The sequence below is a fragment of the Pristis pectinata genome, chromosome 2 (genome assembly GCF_009764475.1).
Source record: "Pristis pectinata isolate sPriPec2 chromosome 2, sPriPec2.1.pri, whole genome shotgun sequence".
In the NCBI taxonomy this organism is placed as follows: Eukaryota; Metazoa; Chordata; class Chondrichthyes; order Rhinopristiformes; family Pristidae; genus Pristis; species Pristis pectinata.
This window is the reverse complement of record NC_067406.1, coordinates 135,898,446-135,919,120: the sequence shown is the minus strand read 5'-3', so window position 1 is coordinate 135,919,120 and position 20,675 is coordinate 135,898,446. Positions and strand designations below refer to the sequence as shown.

Here is a 20,675-nt window from a genome sequence, read left to right as displayed (position 1 = left end):
CTGATTCTGTCTGTATGGAGTTTGCACATTCTCCCTGTGACTGCATGGGTTTCCTCTGGGTGCTCCAATCTCCTCCCACACCCAATGACATGTGGATTGGGAGGTTAATTGGCCGCTGTAAATTGCCCCTATAGCATAGTGAATCGAATTGATGGAAATGTGGGGAGAATATAATTGGTAATTGGTTTATTATTGTCACATGTACCAAGATGACTCTTTTCATCCCTCCCACGATCTATTTGTCCTACTGCCGTCTGGTAAGCAGTACCGGAGCATCCGGGCCAGAACTACTAGCCTGTACAACAGTTTTTTCCCCTCAGGCTGTCAGGCTCCTGAATACCCTGGAGACAGTTTCAGATAAATGCTGCATCAAAAGCCCTGGTTTGCACAACGGCGTATAAGAACTTTGGCTGCTGCTGAACATGTTTATACAATTAGTGCAACACACTGAGTTCTGTATTTTCTTCGTCCAACTCGGTTTGCACTAACTCTGCACTAAATTTGTATTCTGTATATACAGTTTTTTGCATTATTTATACGTGCACAATTTTTTGTCTGCGGTTACTATATGTCTTCTGTTTTATGTATGTCCTCTGTTAAGTGATCTGGGGGAAACGACATTTCGTTCCTCCATGTGTTTTCATAGCATATGGGTGAATGACAATAAAGTAACTTGAACTTGATACAGTGAAAAACTTTTGTTTGCATACCATCCTGACAGATCATTCAATACATCGAGGTAGTACAAAAGGAAAACAAAATGCAGAACGTTACAGTTAAAGAGAGGTGCAGTGCAGGTAGACAAATAAAGTGCAAGGACCATGAACAGGTAGATTGGGAGATCAAGAGTTAATCTTTGGGGTATAATGGGGAAATGGTTCTTAATGGTTGGTACGGATTTGGTGGGCCACAGGACTTATTTCCATGCAGTATGACTCTATGATTTCCAGACAAGCTCAGTACCTACCCAACACTTTGCTTGGGTTGGCATCCAGGTGGAGAATGGCAGCAGCAAAAGGCAGTGCAAAGGTCAAATAACTCTTGGAGTCTTGGAAAAGAGGAAATGCTGGTAATATCAAAAAGGCTCTCATAGCCTCAACATCAGGTGGTGAAGTCGGTAACTGGGAGATGAGATGATTCTCTACAGCCGCAGATGCCTGTAAAAAGTAAGGAAATCCCAGAGGACAGGTCAGTAGGGTTGCATTGATGAAACTTAACAGAGGAGTCTAAAACCAAGCGTCACAGTCCCAGAACAAGGGATGGATCACTGAGCAGTGAGGTGGGGAGAAATTGCTTCACTTGGGGAAGTTTATCTTTGGAATTTCCTACACTGGAGGGCAACAGAGACTCTGTTTTGACTTAACTCAATGACTAAGCGCACCTGATTTCTGGATATTAATTCAGAGATCTGAGGTTTGAGCAGGAAAATGGTGCTGAGATACAGAATGAGCCAAGACCTTGATGTTTGGAAGGGCAGACCAGAGGATCCAGGTGGCCTTCTCCTGCTTCTAATTCAAGTTCTAACCTCACGTCGGTGGCCTTACGCCAACTGGACCTGGAAAGTGTCCTTCTCAACCCAAAGATTAGGGAGAAACAGGTAATATCAGGGTTTTCTCACATTATAAATTATTTCAAATTTTTAATGATTTGTTTTTAATGTAATAATTTTTATAAAATAATATTTTTAATTATTTAAAGCAACATTGACCATTAAAAATGACTTACAAAAGCCTAACTGACAGGAGCTGTGGCTCCAACTTCAGCCTTGTCTCTTGTCAACATGTTCTGGGGGCAGGGGTTTGAGTGGGACACCAGCTGACACTGAGTTGTAGCTGAGGTTTCACTCCACCAAGCCCACTTCCCTCACTCCGGGATCAGGTTGCCCTGGGTGATCAGACCCATGCATCCGTACCAAGTTAGTACAGAGAGGAGGAGATGGGCAGATCAAATCAAACACCATTCAGCCCAAAGTAATGTTTGAGCCACAGCACCGAGACAATTCCAAATGTCTTATGTAAAAGTCTGACTTGCTCATTCTCTCAAAAGCAAAGCAGACAAGCTCCAAGCCCTGCAATGTTAATGGTTCACCTGTTGGAGTAACTTGCAATACGGAGACTTCACCATGTTCTCAAAAAATAACCTGACTGCATTCAAGTCAATGCCAGGGTTTCGAGGGCTGGTTTTGAAATGCTCATCATTTCTGCAGCAGGAAACAAGAAGTATACTTTTATTCATGTGTTACAATCTTTGCATTAGTCCCAAAAATAAATCCAATATTTTGGGTTCCTAGGTAGTGTAGAGGTTAGCATAATGCTTTACAGCGCCAGCGACCCGGGTTCAATTCCCTCCGCTGTCTGTAAGGAGTTTGTACATTCTCCCTGTGTCTGAGTGGGTTTCCTCCGGGTGCTCCGGTTTCCTCCCACATTCCAAAGATGTACGGGTTAGTAAGTTGTGGGCATGCTATGTTGGTGCCAGAAGCGTGGTGACACTTGCAGGCTGCCCCCAGAACACCCTACACAAAAGATGCATTTCACTGTGTGTTTCAAAGTACATGTGACTAATAAAGATATCTTATTTACAGAGATGGCATCAAATAGTTTGACAATACCCTCTTTGTGTGTTAGTATTCACATGGTTAGCAACTCAGAATTTATCCACACCTGATGTAGAACCAAATTTATGGGATTTGATAATCTGCTGATCATTGGAGATTTGGGAGGATGGAGAACAGGTTTTGAAAATGATTTGATTGGTCTAATCCAGCTGCAACCGGACTATCTAATCGCAAATTGCTTTACTGTACCTTGGCAGAATTTCCAACATATAGGCAGCAGCAGAAACTCGTCCTCTGTGCAGTGAACTCAGTGGATACGAAAGTCAGCAGGCAAACAGCCATCCATTCCAATAACCCCCCCCCAACCCCCCATATTGCCCACTCCCTCCTCCTATCACCCAAATTAGAAGCTCCATCATACTCTCAGGACAGGAAGAATGAGCAACAAACATAGACCTGACAGCATTGTCCACATCTTGAAATGGGTCTCAGAGTTACTAATATTCTCTGGGTGGTCTCTCTTCTCCCCCCTCCCATCGGGCAGAAAATACAAAAGCCTGAAAGCATGAAACATCATGCTCAAGGATAGTTTCTATCCTGCTGTTAGAGGATTATTGAATGGTCCCCTAGTACAATAAGATGGATTCTTGACCTCACAATCTACCTCATACCTTGTGCCTTATTGTTTGCCTGAAGTACACTTTCTCTGTAACTGTAACACTTTATTCTGCATTCTGTTATTGTTTTCCCTTGTACTACCTCAATGCACTGATGTAATGAAATGATCTGTATGGATGGCATGCAAAACAAAGTTTTTCACTGTATATTGGTACATGTGACAATAATAAACCAATTTACCAATTTACACTTCCATTGTGGCCTGGCTGTTGAGTTTAATGATGGTTTGTGCTCTAATGATGCGTCAGGGAATATAGAAGGGCTCAGTGATTCCAATCATTCTCTCATGCTGAAGTGAGCATTGATCATTTTGGAAGTTCACATTTTATCTCTGACCATTGTCTTATTGAAAAGTGGAGCAGGCTTCAAGGGGCCAAATCTCTGTAAACTCCATGGGACAAGGAATTTTCATTGCACACTGGTGTATATGACAATAAACTAATCTAATTTAGATAAATGGCCTAATCTTGATGTGTTTCTTCTGTGCTCTTAACTTCTTACTGTCAGGGTTACTCATTGTTTAGACGGAAGGTAATGGGCTCAAGTTTCACTTGAAGAGAAATATGCAGTGCACTACTGAGGGATAGCTGCACTGTCAGAGGTGTGGGCTTTAGATCAGATGTTAAACCAACACCACATCTACTCTTTCAGGCAAATGTAGAAGATCTCATGGCATTAGTTCAAAGACAACAGGGAAGAGATTCCCAGCGATTTGGTGGATTCCTATCCTTCAACCACATTGTTAATACAGGGCATCTCACTGCTGTATATTAAGCTTCTAGTGTACAAACTGGCTAAAGCTTTTCCCACATCACACAGTGATTACATTTCAGAAGTACTCCATTAGCTGTAAATGAAAAGCCCTTTGGATGACCATGAGGCTGTGACAGGCACTATAGAAATTTGAAGTCCTTCTTAGATTCACATTATAAGTAGATTAACTGCACTTACTGGTGGTTAAGAAAACAGCCATTCAAAACATCCAGGTGAAGAAAAATATCACGTTCAATTCACTGTAAAAAATATTGTGGACAAGGAAAATGAAAACAGGTAAATAGGTTAAATATACAATCTGCACTTGAAATACCTCTCCTCCTAATTAATCTAGCCACTGGCCTGCCTTTCAGTCAACAGTTTAATGAAAGTTCTGTATTCAACTAAATTATAAACCCATCCCAGATCTGGATATAATGGAATAAAAACAAGCAATGCTAGAAACACTCAGCAGGTCGGGCAGCATCTGTGGAGAAATGGAATTAACGTTTCAGGTCAAAGACCCTTCGACCTGAAAGACAAACTCTGTTTCTCTTTCCACAGCATTTTCTGCTTCAGATGTCCAACCTTTGCATTTTTTTTCAGTTTCTGGACATGATGGAACTGATATTTCAGTCGGTATCTGCGTGTGTTCAAGAATGTGTGTTCAAGGGCAGGCACGGTAGTGTAGCGGTTAGCGTAACGCTTTATAGCGCCAGCGACCCGGGTTCAATTCCGGCTGTTGTCTGTAAGGAGTTTGTACATTGTCCCCATGTCTGCGTGGGTTTCCTCCAAGTGCTCCGGTTTCCTCCCACATTCCAAAGACGTACTGGTTAGAAAGTTGTGGGCATGCTATGTTGGCACCGGAAGCGTGGTGACACTTGCAGGCTGCCCCCAGGACACTCTACACAAAAGATGCATTTTACTGTGTGTTTTGATGTACATGTGACCAATAAGATATCTTATTTCATGTTGCTGGAACAGCCAATCCCTGCCTCAGGGCTGTTCAGGGTGAACCTTGCAATCAGTCATCTATCTCTGCTTCCACCTGCCAATCAGGCTTCTGCAGCTAGTTATACAATCACATTTCCCAACCACAAATGGACCACATAGACTCCACCCACTCCTGAGTGCCCAATCAGTTCTTAAAAGTGCTGCACCTGAAGTAATGGTTTTTAGCCAGGGTAACTTTCTGGTAGTAGAATGCAGCTCTGGATGCTGACTACTACTGAGGTAGCCCCTGGGAAAATCTCCCCTTTACAAAGAAAAACTTTACACTGCCTGCTGATAACATAAGTGCAGCACATCATGAGGAAAGTTTTTTTTTATTTTACAAACATTTATTCGCAAAAGCACTACAAAAGGACATTCAGTGTCAGGACTACTACAACTACACAAGAAAGTAAAACTATGCAAACTGCATAACCACAGCAATAATGCTAAATAACACCCACTAAACGCACACACAATATGCGATGAGAATCACATTCACACCGTCCATGACACACGCGATCCCCTGAGAGGCCCACTGATCGCAGAACTCAACCAGGGTGGGAAATTTGTTTAACCATCAGTGCAAAATACAGAAATCTGACAGGTTTAATTCTTCATAGATGTTAACAGATCAGGATGGGGGAGGGGCAAGATGGGGAAGGGGTAAAAAGGGGGCAGGGATCAAAGTGGGGAGGGGGATGGAGTGTGGAAGGAGAGGTGGGGAAGTCCTGAGACACCAAGGATTTGAATGATGGCCCAACCAATGTTTCTTGAATGTAAACCCTCGTCTAGTATCTACATGAGGTGCTGCCTCAAGAAGACATCTATCACCAAAGATCCCCACCATCCGGGCCATGCCATCTTCTCACAGCTACCATCGGGCAGGAAGTACAGAAGCCTGAAGTCCCACACCACCAGGTCTTGAAGCAATGGAGACACAAGAGACTGCTGATGCTGGGTTTTGACCCGAAATATCGACAATTTCTTTCCTCTCACAGATGCTGCTTGACCCACTGAGTTCTTCCAGCGGTCTGTTTGTGGCTCTTGAACCAATCTGCACAACCCTAGTCACTACCTCAGTACAGCAACACTATGACCACTTTGACCACTTTGCACTACAACGGACTTTATTCTTTTTGTTTTAATTATGTTCTTGTAAAAATTTTGTTCAATTTGTGTTTTTCTTGTGAAATTTGCATATCGGATGCTATGTGCCTGTGACACTGCTTCACCGGGGACTGCAAGAAACTGCAGAGAGATGTGGACACAGCCCAGCACATCACGGAAACCTCCCCTCCGTGGACTCTGCCTATACTTCTCGCTGCCTCAGTAAAGCAGCCAGCATAATCAAAGACCCCACCCACCCTGGACATTCTCTCTTCTCCCCTCTCCCCTCTCCTGCAATATTAGTGATAGTGTGGGAGGGGGAGTTGAAGTGACTGGCAACGGGGAGATGCAGGTTGCGGTTACGGACGAAGCGCCGGTGTTCTGCGAAACAGTCACCTAGTTATGTCTCTTTCTTAATTATGTCTTCTTCTTAGGCAGTCCCTCAGGATCAAGGATGACTTGTTTCCAGTTCTGTGGGCCATGCAGTGGTTAATATGGCCAATGTGGGAACCACAATGGGTTAGGAGATAACTAACTGATGAGGCGGGAGGGTGGTTTGTGAAGTTGTATGCACCTTCCACTATTTAAACAGGGTTTCTGTGTGCTCCTGATAAAAGGGATCAAAGTTCTCTGGACCATCCTATATTTTCCTTCTCCACTGGGACTGGGCAAATGGGACTAGCTTAGACTGGCATCTTGGTTAACATGGATGAGTTGGGCCGAAGGGCCTGCTTTCAGGCTGTATTACATTATGACTCTATGGCATCGGTCAAAAATTCCCAAGAGTCACTGCGGAGATTGCTTTTTTTTCCCATCAGGCATCCTGGCATCTTTTCCTCCATCCACCTTTCTGTGCCAGAGTTTTGGTCCAGACGAAAGGGCCTTGAGCCGAAACGTTGACTGTCCATTTCCCTTACGCAGATGCTGCCTGACCCGCTGAATTCCTCCAGCATCATGTTTTTTGCTCCAGATTCCAGCGCCTGCAGTCTCCGTGTTCCCGGAGTGTCGGGAGCCTGGTGTCAGACATGCAGGTGAAGTGGTCTGCTCATGGGAGATGACTGAGTGTAATTAGGGCCTCCATAACAGACATGTTGGCCTGGCAGAGGAGGCGGACATTGGTTCCAGTGAATTGGGAGGATTTTGTGGAGACAACATCCGTCGGGACCAAATGCAGACTAGGTGACCGTTTCGCGGAACACCAGCTCTTCGTCCATAACAGCAATCTGCATCTCCCCGTTGCAAGTCACTTCAACTCCCCCTCCCACACTATCGCGTATGCCAGTCCTCGGCCACCTCCACTGCCAGGAGAATTCCAAGTGCAAACTGGAGGAACAGCACCTCATTTTCTGTCTTGGAACCTTACAGCCTAACGAGATGAATATTGAATTCTCCCACTTTAAGTAATCCCCACACCCTTCCACCACCGCCCCCCCCCCACAACCCCCCAACCCTGCCTCTTCTTTTCTTCCATTTCCTAGCCTCTCTTTTTTCTACCCCCCTTTTCTCATCCTTTCCAGTGACCCATCCCCCCGGGGGATCTGCTCTCCCCTCCTCCCCCACACCTGCCTATCACTGTCTCTTACCTGCATCTACCTATCACCACCCTGTGCCCACCCCACCTCCCCTCTTTTGTCCACCTATCACTGCTCTGCTTTTCCCTCTATATACTGGGCTTCCCACTTTTCCTATCTTCAATCCTGAAGAAGGGTCCCGACCCGAAACGTTGACCGCCTGCTTTTCTTCACGGATGCTGCCTGGCCTGCTGAGTTCCTCCAGCATCATCGTGTTTTTCATCCAGATTCCAGCATCTGCAGTCCTTTGTTTCTCTTTGCTCATATGTCTCCACTGCCTTGAGATGTTGTTCTAGGTGTGCAAAGACAAGCTTCTTATGTGAAGTATGATATTTGGAACAAGAAATTCAAGGGCAGAACACCGATTAAGTGACAGCGAACAATATCCTAAGAACCTTATCACTGAGACAAAGAGTGTGAAAGAATTAGTGTGTAAATCCAAGATAAAGTCTGTTTTGTCAGTGGGAACAAGGCTGATAACGAATAAAACATAAGAAGGAGGATTAAAATGACAAAGGGTGAGATACCTCAGGAGATTGTTAGTTACCACGTGAGATCAAAGAGAAAAAGCATAAAACATATGGTCAAGGAGAAGAATGAGGAAGAGAGAGAGAGAGAGACCGAGAAGAAGTAAACATTCATTTAAATGAACACAGGAGCAAAGAGACCACACCACAGTCACTTAGAAACCTACCAGTGACGCTTTGAGGAACAGATTGTAACTAGTGACACAAGAGATTCTACAGATGCTGGAATCTGGAGCAACACACACAACACACACATCCCTGATGAAGGGTCGCGACCCAAAATATTGACTGTTTATTTACCTCCATAGATGCTGCCTGACCTGCTGAGTTCTTCCAGCACTTTGTGTGAGATTGTAATTCGTGTCTTTATTAAATGTTATCTCTTTGTAATAGATGCAAATAATCTAATAAATATATGGTACTTATAACCAATTTACTGTATCCGCAGTAGATTTGTAGAACTCCTAAACAAATTCCTTGAGTTAGATAAAGTTGAATCCTGAAAGTAGAAAATTGACAAAGACTTACAAAGGAGCAGTTAAACCTGCAATCCTAGGCTTTGTCTCTTGGGATTGTCCCAAGGAATGTCACAAGTCTCCCATGGTGACAGGAGTATAGCAGTGACAGAAGCCTGGGGCAAGGTGAACTCAAGGTGATACAGAAAACCAGAGAAAAGGTCAAACCGACAGGACTTGGAAATGCTTCACAGCAGGAAGCAAGCTATACTCTTGGGCATCTGAGATTAGTGAGTCAAACCTAAAATTCAGATATTTGTCAACTGTAATCAAAGCTGGATCCATGACTTACTTAAGCACATCCTTTCCCGAAAGGCTGAGTAGCCACTTATTATTGCTATTGTTAATAATCCTGACACGCCTTAAAGGATCCAAGCAGCGGAAGTCATCAGGGATTTGCGAGTTCTGTGAAAGAGAAATAAAGCAGTTGAAGGGAGGTTCAGGGAGAATGTGGTTTAAATGACTGGCATTCAAAATAGGACAGAAATCTCCTGTTGTTTTATTGTGGATTTATCGGTTACCAAAAAGGGGAAATTAAGCGAAAACAAAAGAAATTTTTGAGATTTGGCAAAGATGGCAGGCAGTTGACCAATCTCATAAACACTGTGTGTCACACTCACTCTCACACCCACAAACAAACCCAGGCACACAACACTCATGGAGTAAATCAAACTCACACTCATGCAAACACACTCATGCATACTCTCATCATGGAGTAAATCAAACTCACACTCATGCAAACACACTCATGCATACTCTCAAACACACTCATACACTTCCATCCTCACACACACTCTCCCTCACACATAAACATTCACATACACAACACTCATCCATACAAGCAAACGTGGGCACACAGGCACAATCATACACACCTCCGCCCTCATACACACTCACACTACACACATAAACACACTCAAACACACACTCTCACACAATGAGGCAAACAAACACACACACACACACACACACACACACACACACACATGCCCAAACACACCAACACACACAGGTACACAAATGCACTCACACACATTCTCACACACTAAAACACACACACAAACATAGTAACAAACACACAACGCAGTCACACAACAATGATTATACCATTGAGGTCAATGGCACTTTTGGCATACTTGGATTATAATGAGTGGCAAAGTGAAAAGTGTCTATTCATCAGGAGGTCCACGTTTCATTTGCCAAGCTAAATATGAGTGTGCACAGTTCAGCTTTTGGATGTTCATTTGCTTAATATCATGGTCCCAAATAATGCCTGTGTCCATAACCTCATGTTAATCGCTGGGGTAGGGTGAGGGGTGGAGAGTCTCGTGGCTGCTTGCACACTCCCCTGAATCAATCCCTCCCCCACACAACTCTGCATCACAGCTCAGAGAACAGGCCCTTCAGCCCACAATGTCTGTGCTGACCATGATGCCAAATTAAACTAAACCTGTCCACCGACAAACAGACAAATCGGACACAAATTTATCTTACACCTTCAATGCATGATGATAACCCAATACATTTCACATTTAACAGAGCACATTTTTTTTTAAATTTGGTCACTGTTGTTACCTGGATGAGCATGCAAGTCAAATCTGTGCACAGCAAGATCCCACGAATAGCAAATTAGGTATGTTATCGATTAACCAGTCAGTGTTGCAAACAATGATCAAATCACCTAATAATCCACAGAAAGTGAATTCTAATCCCCACCACAAGCAATAGAGAAGTTTTATTGATTATAATATTAAAACATTACATTCGTAGATCCTCTAGAAATCCAAATAACATCGTTTAGGGAAGGAGACCTGCTTCCTTGCTCTGGCAACCTTGTACATGACCATGGCCCCCATCCTATTGTGCCCTGTGGTGTGGTTTAGCAAGCCACCTGGTCAAGGAGACATTGGAATGGGCCTTGACGGTGGTGTTTATTCAACATGCTCCCAAAATCCCCTCCAGCCCTTCTGCCTTCACATCACGGAGCAGCAACGCACTTGAAACATTTTGAAAGTATGCCTTTCCTGGGTCTGGCTCACCTCGTGGTGAAAGAAGAGGGCAAAGCTCTGATCGCCTCCACAGGAGACCTGTTTCAGTACGCAGTAACTTGACTGGTCTGCCAACAGAACAAAGCAAGTCTCAATGTACAATTCTGGTTGTGGTCTATAAAATTGACAGAATTACTAATGCCAGTAGTTTGCTGACTTTACAACTCGCACTCATCGCCTGCCAATAGGTCACTTCAATAGGTACCATGGATGCATTTGCCATTGTCATGGGAAGTTGTGAAAGTCAGGAGTACATCAGAAGGAGCTGTATATCAGAGCTAGCAATGTTCTAGAACACAGACAATCTCCTGGAGGAACTCAGGAGACTGTCGAATGCGGGGTTTCAACCCAAACGTTGACAATTCCTTTCCCCCCACAGATGCTGCTCGACCCACTGAGTTCCCCCAGCAGATTGTTTCTTGCTCCAGATTCCAGCATCTGCAGTCGCTTGTGACCTCTGAACAAATCTCCTGCCCACACAACCCTGCATCATAGCTGGATAGACAGATAGAAAGAACATGTATTCATATTGCACATGAAGTCACCCCAATGGCACTACACAGCTAAACGACAACATTTTTAAGCATGATCATTATTGTTATATGGGTGAGAAGTGCAGCTAGTTAGTGCAAAGCAAGTAATTCCTAGGTTTCTTCACTTGGTAAGGGACTGCGTCTCCAACGATCCCCCAAGTGTTGAGTGACTCCCATCTCCAAAGGTCTTCTCACTTCGTGAGGGACTCTTACCTCCAATCATCTCTTCGCAAAACCAATCTGTTTACTTGGTGAATGACTGTGACTTCCAGTGCTCTCTTTCCATGGCAAATGATTCCCACGTCCAACAGACCCTTCCCTTCCATATGGCCATTTCTCCTTGGGCTGAGACTTAGCAATAACTTCAAGTGAGTGAGCTGTACTGGAAGATACCTACAACACTTTGGTTTAGTAACCAAACACTGGTGTGTCAAAACACTTAAGTAAAAAGACCCAAGTTTATAAATCTGTCCTGATGAGTAATTCTATTTTTGCTTTATTTTCTCTCCTTTTTATTTTGAAGACCGTCACTCATTGAACATAGAACAGGGCGTCAAAGGAACAGCCCTTCAGCCAACAACGCTGCGGCGAACTCATTAAACTAGTAAGTTGGTCCTGCTGACCCAAGTCTTCCTTTCCAAATGTGATGTCAGCCACGGACAATTTAAGCCTCAGGCGTACAACGGCCAAATCAAAACCTGTCCTCACCTGACAATGGCAGGTGGCCACATCCAGCAGAGACTCACCATAGTAATTAGAATCAAGATTAATCCCTCTGGCACAACCCAAACCTCACTACTTATGGTGCTAACAGGTCCAACACAGGATTTTCCTGATTTGTTCAATTCAACCCATCAATGATGACCAAATGGGTCAAGCACTGAGGACTGCAACTGGGTACTAACTTATTAATTAATCATCTAAACTGATGACTAACAGAAGGAGAAATGACTTCTGCTAAAATTAGGCCAAAAATGAATCAAAGCTCACTCGTTGAGCACAGGCAGCATAGCACTCAAACAGAGCACAACTGTGAAGAGGTAGGCTTGCTGTTTGATACTCACCGTTAGGATGCACCTTGTGCTTATGAGTTACCCAGTTTCCAGCCACTCGATATGGAACCTGGGCATTAACCATGCGTCCAGATCCCAGTTGACCTCTGTTGCCACGTCCAAAAGCATAGATTAGCCCAGAAGAAGGGACAAAGGCGAGTGTGTGCTGCCTGAAAGAAGCAAAGGTATGTCAAATGTTATACGCCGAGTTTCATGTGACATTTAAACTAATAAGGTTTAAGCCAATAATTTGTGAAACTTTTTCTAAACTAGATTCATGGTTGAGTTTATCAAACACCCTCTCTTTGCTCGGAGTTTTTAAGACAGACCTGTGGGGATAATTCAGCCATCATTGCATTAAGTGGTTTTAAACATTGCCATTCCTCAGGCAGCAGCTACACCTGGTTCTTGTACAAGGGTGAAGGACAACACCTCAGGTGTGCCTTGAAATGGGTGCATTGTGTTCTGCTAACCAAGAGTTGAAGTCAAAGTCAAAGTTGAGTTTACTGTCATTTGCACAAGTACATTTATGCACAGCTGCAATGAAAAACTTACTTGCAGCAGTATCACAGGCACATAGCAGTAGAGACACAACATTCACAAGGGAAGGGAAGATCACGTCTCACAAGCCTGATAGAGTTCTTTGAGGAGGTGACCAGGAAGATTGATGAGGGTAGTGCAGTAGATGTGGTCTACATAGATTTTAGTAAGGTGTTTGACAAGGTTCCACATGGTAGGCTTCTTCAGAAGGTCAGAGGGCATGGGATTCAGGGAGGCTTAGCCGTGTGGCTTGCCTGTAGAAAGCAGAGGGTTGTGGTGGAGGGAGTGCATTCAGATTGGAGGGCTGAGACTAGTGGTGTCCCACAAGGATCGGTTCTGGGACCTCTACTTTTCGTGATATTTATAAATGACTTGGATGAGGGGGTAGAAGGGTGGGTTAGCAAGTTTGGTCGGTGGTGTTGTGGATAGTACGGAGTTCTGTCGAAGATTGCAAAGGGATATTGATAGGATGCAGAGCTGGGCTGAGAAGTGGCAGATGGAGTTCAATCCGGAGAACTGTGAGGTGGTACTCTTTGGAAGGACAAACTCCAAGGCGGAGTACAAGGTTAATGGCAGGATCCTGGGTAGTGTGGAGGAGCAGAGGGATCTGGGGGTTCATATCCACAGATCCCTGAAAGTTACCTCGCAGGTGGATAGGGTAGTTAAGAAAGCTTATGGAATGTTAGCTTTCATAAGTCGTAGGATCGAGTTTAAGAGCCGCGGGGTAATGATGCAGCTTTACAAAACTCTGGTTAGACCACACTTGGAGTACTGTGTCCATTTCTGGTCGCCTCATTATAAGAAGGATGTGGAAGCATTGGTGCAGAGGAGATTTACCTGGATGCTGCCTGGTTTGGAGAGTATGGATAATGAGGAGAGACTAAGGGAGCTAGGGCTTTACTCTTTGGAGAGAAGGAGGATGAGGGGAGACATGATAGAGGTGTACAAAATATTAAGAGGAATAGATAGAGCAGACAGCCAGCGCCTCTTTCCCAGGGCACCTATGCTCAATACGAGAGGGCATGGCTTTAAAATAATGGGTGGGAGTTCAAGGGAGCTATCAGAGGAAGGTTTTTCACCCAGAGAGTGGTTGGTGCATGCAATGTGCTGCCTGGGGTGGTGGTGGAGGCAGGTACGTTGGTCAAGTTCAAGAGATTGTTAGATAAGCACATGGAGGAATTTAAAATAGGGGGATGTGTGGGAGGAAGGGGTTAGATAGTCTTAGGCGTGGTTTAAAGGTCGGCACAACATGGTGGGCCAACATAGTGGGCCTAAGGGCCTGTATTGTGCTGTATTGTTCTGGGACTTTATTCCTTAGAGCGTAGGAGACTGGGAGGTGATCTTATGGAGGTGTATAAAATCATGAGAGGCATAGACAGGGTGAATGCACTCAGTCTTTTTCCCCCAGAGTTGGGGTATCAAGAATCAGAGGGCATAGGTTCAAGGTGAGAAGGGAAAGATTGAAGAGGAACTTGAAGGGCAACTTTTTTTTACAAAAAGGTGGTCTCTATGTGGAATCAGCTGCCAGAGGAAGTGGTTGAAGCAGATACAATAACTACTTTTAAAAGACAGTTGGACAGGTACATGGATTGGAAAGGTTTAGGTTATGGGCCAAATGCTAGCAAATGGGACTTACTTGGATGGGCATCTGCGTCGACATGAACCAGTTGGGCCAAAGGGTCTGTTTCCGTGCTGTATGGCTCTATGACTCTACCACTCACAAACAGCAATGTGATAAGCTGCTGTAGTGAATCTAACTGAGTAACAAATATTGGCTAGAATGCCAGGGATGCCTCCCTTGACCTTTCTTCAAAATAATGCCTCAGGACCTTTAATGCCTTCCTGAGAATGCAGACAGAAGCTCTGTTTACCACCTGATCTATTGGACATTCTCTCTTCTCCCCTCTCCCATCAGGCAGAAGATACAGAAGCCTGAGAGCACGAACCACCAGATAGCTTCCACCCCGCTGTTATCAGACTCTTGAACGGACCTCTTGTACGCTAAACGATGAACTCTTGATCTCCCAACCTACCTCATCATGGCCCTTGAACTTTATTTGACTGCACTTTCTCTGTAGCTGCAACACTATATTCTACATTCTGTTTTCTTTTTACCACCTTAATGTAACTACGTACGGCACGATCTGTCTGGATGGCACGCAAAACAAAAGCTTTTCACTGTATCTCGGTACATGTGACAATAATAAACCAATACTAATACCAATGATCTGAGAGACTGTACTTCTGACAGTACAGAACTCCCCTAGTACTGCACTGGAGCATCAACCTGGATTATAATGCCCAAACTTCTGGAGTGGGACTTGAACCTCTGACTCAAGGCAAGAGTGCTGCCAAGTGAACCGCAGCTGACATTAGAGGACTCCTTCAAGCAGAGAGTGTCTCAAGTTGGAGGTATTGCATGGCAGAAAAGTCATTGGGTCTCCTGGATTTTGAGCCCTGTGAGGTCATGGGTCACAGAGGCTTTTCCCCAGGTTAGGCATAAACTCTTTCAGGAGATGTTGAAGCACAGAAGAGATCAGACTTAATGGACTGGTTGCTTTTTTTTCCTTCTTTTATTGGATGCAAGTGACACAAAATGTACCACAAAGCATCGATATACAACTGTCATTGTACTATGCCTGCTCACATGGACACACACATCACATTGGAAAGAGAATAATTGGTAAATTGGTTTATTATTGTCACATGTAGCAAGGTACAGTAAAAAACTTGTCCTGCATGCTGTCCATACAGATCAATTCATTACAACAGTGGGACAGGAGTTAACCATTCAGCCCCTCTAGTCTAACCATGGTCAATCTGTACCTTGACTCCACTGATGCAACTTCACTCTGCATCTATTGAACCCATAATTAGTGAAAATACTGCAGTCTTCGCCTTGGGAATTTCAGATACGTTTGCAATTACAGTCTTTAGGGAAGGAGTCCCAGATTGCACTTGCTGGAATCATTCCTTGAACAATTTTGCAGTTATGTTCTCTTGTTCTGAGTTCAATTGCTAGATCTTCTCTCTGCCTCATCTCCCAAGCCCCTTCAACACCATGAACATTAATTAGACCAGCCTGGACCTTCTAAATTTAAGGCAGGATTACGCAACATCATTATTTGACCTTTTAGTTGCTGCTATTTAAACAGGAATCAAAGAAGCATAAAATAAGCAGGGTTACAGTAAGGAATATACCAGCCCCATTTCACAGTTTCTAGACAGTTGACATCAGATCCATGCCCCCAATAATGAACAGAGAAAGTTGACAAATGAAGACAGACTCCTGTGATGGTCAATTTGCATCGTGGACCGCTAACTCAGGATACCAGGTTTCTCAGTCAGTAAGTTAGCATGATAGGAACCAGGCTTGAAATCATCCAGCTCCTTAAATGGACTGATCAGACCTTTACACAATCATCTTTACAATATCAGCTCACTCTTGTCTATACCAACCACCACCCTGAAACCACTGGTGGCAAAGGCGGACTCCTGTTGTACCTGTCAGCAGAATAAAAGTGTAAAATAACAAGTTGTTGGAGAAACTCAATGGGTCAGGGGGCATCTGTGGAGGCAAAGGAATGGTCGACATTTCAGGCGGAGACCCTCCATCAGGACTGAGCGTGCAAGTGGGAGATAGCCAGTATAAAGAGGAGAGGGGGAGGGGGGAAGGGGAAGCCGGCAAGCAATAGGTGGATCCAGGTGAGGAGGGGTTGTTGGGCAGGTGAAGCCATTTGAAGGAGGGAAGAGTGGCGATTGCAACAGAAGCTACACTTGAGGCAACAAAGGACTGTAGATTATGGAATCTGACAAGGAAGGAATGTGATGATTGGAACCAGATAAGGGAGGGGTGGTGGGCAGATGGGAACAGGAGTGCAAGGGGATGGGGGACCCAGTGGGTTGAGTACGTGGGTGATTGGCAGATGGAGCCGGGTGGGGGAGGGGAAAGAAACTCGATAACAGGGGGCTGGGGGCAGAGGATTTGGAAAGAAGGGGGTGTGTTAGAGGACCTGGGAGGATCAGAAGGAAGAGGAGGGGAGCGGGTTACCTGAAATTGGAGAATTCAATGTTCATGCCGTCGGGTTGTAGATTCCCCAGACGGAATATGAGGAGTCGCTCTTCCCATTCCCTCTTCCCTTCCGCCATCAGATTTCTGAACGGTCCATGAACCCATGAACACTGCCTCGTTATTCCTCTTTTGCTCTATTTATTTATTTTTGCAACTTACAGTAACTTTTGTGCATTGCACTGTACTGCTGCCACAAAACAACAAACTTCACGACACATGGCAGTGATAATAAACCTGACTGATTCTAGTTCACATTTAGCCTCACCCTGGCAGTGGAGGAGGCAGTGGAGAAGGTTGAGAGCTTCAAGTTCCAAGGAGCAAACATCACCAATAGCCTGTCCTGGTCCAACCACATAGATGTCATGGCCAAGAAAGCTCACCAGCACCTCTACTTCCTCAGGAGGCTAAAGAAATTTGGCATGACCCCTTTGACACTCACCAACTTTTATTGATGCACTATAGAAAGTATCCTATCTGGATGCATCACGGTTTGGTACGGCAACTGCTCTGCCCAGGACCGCAAGAAACTGCAGAGAGTTGTGGACACAGCTCAGTGCATCACGGAAACCAGCCTCCCCTCCATGGACTCTGTCTATACCTCCTGCTGCCTTGGTGAAGCAGCCAACATAATCAAAGACCCCACCCACCCAGGTCATTCTCTCTTCTCCCCTCTCCCATCAGGCAGAAGATACAGGAGCCTGAGGGCACATACCACCAGGCTCAAGGACAGCTTCTATCCCACTGTTATAATACTATTGAACAGTTCCCTTATAGGATGAGAGGGACTCTTGACCTCACAATCTACCTTGTTATGACCTTGCACCTTATTGTCCACCTGCACTGCACTTCCTCTGTAGCTGTGACACTTTACTCTGTATTCTGTTATTGTTTTTACCCTGCACTACCTCAATGCACTGTGTAATGAATTGATCTGTATGAATGCAAGACAAGTTTTTCACTGTACCTCGATACAAGTGACAATAATAAACCAATACCAATACAGACAGGTCAGTGTGGGAGTGGGGAAGGAAGTTAAAATGGCTGGCAACCGGGACTCAAGATAACCATTGTGGACAGAGTGCAGGTGCTTGGTAAAGCAGTTGCCTGGTCTATGCCTGGTATCACCGATGTAGAGGAGGCCACATCGAGAGCACCGGATTCAGTAGATTTTGGAGGAGGTGAATCTCTGCATCACCTGATTAGGTCCCTGGAGGGTGGTGAGGGAGGAGGTGTAGGGACAGGCGTTGCAGGACGGAAGTGTAGGGGGTTTCCAGCATGCTCACTCACCTGCCGCAGCTTATTTGGGAGACTTCGCTTCCCATCAACTCTTGGACTCTGCGGGGGTTGACCTCATTGTTCCTGAAGTTGTGGCCCAGTTGTCCACAGAGACCAGCTCCGAAAGTAAAAACACCTCCATTCTGAGGAGAGTTTACACACCGCACAGTATTAGCAATCCAGTCACAGAACAACAAGACCTTTCGCCCCCATGGACACCGTACGAGCCAGAAAAGAGCTCGTCCCACCTCCCAGCTCCCAGACCACAGCCCTGCAAGTTATTCAGGCTCTCATCCTGCTGCTTTATGAAGAGGATGAAGGATTCTGCCTTCTCAGGCAGTGAGTTCCAGACCCCCACTGTTCTGCAAGACATTTTGCCGGCTGCATTGCAAGCAAGACATCACTGATGGGTATCAACACGTGATGCACAATTGAAGAGGAATCTGATGTCATATATGCAGTCAGTGCAAAATGAAAAGTTTGGTTTAAAGCTTTGTTAACCACTGGGATGCTGGGCCCAGTTCTGAGGAGCGTAACTCAGGGAGGCCTTGAAGCAGAGAGGAAGAATCGTACCAGGAATGCAGGGATTTCTGTTCTGGGAGGGCTCAGGAGAAGCTGAGGTTACTCTCCTTCGACCAAAGATGATTGACCAGAGATATAACGGAAGTGTTGAGAATACAGAGGGGTCTTCACAGAGTAACCACCATCAGGTAGGCAACAGTAGGAAACAGATCTAAATATTGTTTAAAGGCATTTGCTCTTAGTTTGGTTCATGTGATTGTATTCTCCATTTTCATTTACCTCACCCACTATATTCACTGATAACTTAATTCATTGTTTTAAAATAAGAGGTCACACACATAAAGGCAGAAATAAAGAATTTTTTTTCTCTCTCAGAGGGCGAGACCCTTTGGTACTCTAATTCAGTGGAAACACAGTCTTGGAAGCAGAATTTTTACAACAGGGCTAGCTTGATTCTTGAGGAGCAAGGGGTGAAAGGTTAATGAAGGTAGACAGAAGTGTAGAGTTGAGGTAACAACCACATCAGACATAATGTCATGAAAGGAAGGAGCAGGCTCAAGAGACTGAATTCACCTGTTCATAATGGAACCACTTTCTTTAAAAGATGCACCAGACCCAACTTTCACACAGAATAGTGCTGGAATCTGGAGCAACAAACAAATCTCTGGAGGAACTCAGCAGGTTGAGCAGCATCTGTGGTGGGGCACGGAGGGAGAGGAACTGTCAACGTTTTGGGGAGTCCTGATGCAGGGTTCCTTCCCCCCCCCCCGCCCCCACAGATGCTGCTCAACCCACTGATTTCCTTCAGCAGATTGCTTTGTGCCTAACTAATCATAGTGTCACGGACTCAGTGAAAGTCCCTTTAAGATAGAGAGTGTGTGTGTATGTGTGTGTGGGGCGTGCTTACGTCAATAGAAGATAAAGGACGTAATGACGTTGTTGAAGAAGTTAGAAGAAGAAGAAGGAGAGAGAGAGAGAAGGGAGAGAGACACCAGCCTGCTTGTTTTCTCTATCGATGGATGAGAAACAATAACTGTGTTTGCCACTGAAATCCATGTATGGGAGTTGGAAGTAATCCGGTGGAGTTCACTTTGTTGCTGACCTGTAGAAGGAAACAGGTATTTGTATGTGGACGACCACGGTTCGGATGCTTTTCGGGGTGAGGAAGTCACTACCGAGTAAACACTGGAGTGTCGTTTGGGTTCCATCATGGAACATTTGGATTTCATATGTACTCTCTCTATGTTTTTCTACATCTACATCTTATCTTCAGACAACGGTGGTTGTTGAAGAAGCCCTTGTTCATGTTTCACCTTATGGCTTGCGGAACTGAACTTTAGGAACCATTCTGGAACTGGGAGTTTTGGACTTTGTCACACACACACACAAAGAGTTTAGTTTTTGGGTTAACGTTCGAGGTTTAACATTTTTGAATTCTAACATAATAACATTTTTACTTTTATTTTACGTATTATCATAAGTAGTGATTAATAAAATAGTTTTTAACACTGAATCATGCTCAGTGTGTTTCTTTTGTTGCTGGTTTGTGACAAAATTGGGGGCTCGTCCGGGATAGTTCCCAAGGTTAACGAGTGTCGTCTGGGATCGTTCCCCAGATTGACGAGATTTGTTCGAGATTCAATCCAAAGATTTTTGAGGGAGGTCTGATAAATTCTTTTTAATTGGCTTGTGTGTGTGGAAACCAGCAGCAATGGATATTAAGGCATTTTTGGAGTCACCAACCCAAAAGGGATTGGAGGTGGCGAAAAAGGATGATCTGATAAAGATTGCTACAAGGTTAAACCTTACAGAAGTAAAGCAGTCTATGAGAAAGGCAGATATTCAGAGACTGATAGCTGGCCGTTATGTGGAAAAGAAGGAGAAACAGAGGCAGCATGAGTTACAAATGAAGCGTAAGAGTTTGGAATCTGATTC

At 44.6% G+C, this 20,675-nt stretch overlaps 1 protein-coding gene across 1 annotated transcript in view; it reads right to left on the bottom strand.

Moving 5' to 3' along the window:
- Window positions 1-2,087: 2,087 nt before the first annotated feature.
- Window positions 2,088-20,675, bottom strand: part of LOC127567262 (probable E3 ubiquitin-protein ligase HERC3) — a 55,090-nt gene continuing 36,502 nt past the window's right edge. The window contains exons 7-12 of the mRNA XM_052009945.1: window positions 18,231-18,361; window positions 12,344-12,501; window positions 10,738-10,814; window positions 8,991-9,103; window positions 4,184-4,245; window positions 2,088-2,200 (exon numbers count right to left, since the gene is read on the bottom strand). Of these exons, the coding sequence (XP_051865905.1) occupies window positions 4,206-4,245; window positions 8,991-9,103; window positions 10,738-10,814; window positions 12,344-12,501; window positions 18,231-18,361 (519 nt within the window). The 3' untranslated portion in view covers window positions 2,088-2,200; window positions 4,184-4,205. The remainder of the gene's footprint in view (window positions 2,201-4,183; window positions 4,246-8,990; window positions 9,104-10,737; window positions 10,815-12,343; window positions 12,502-18,230; window positions 18,362-20,675) is intronic.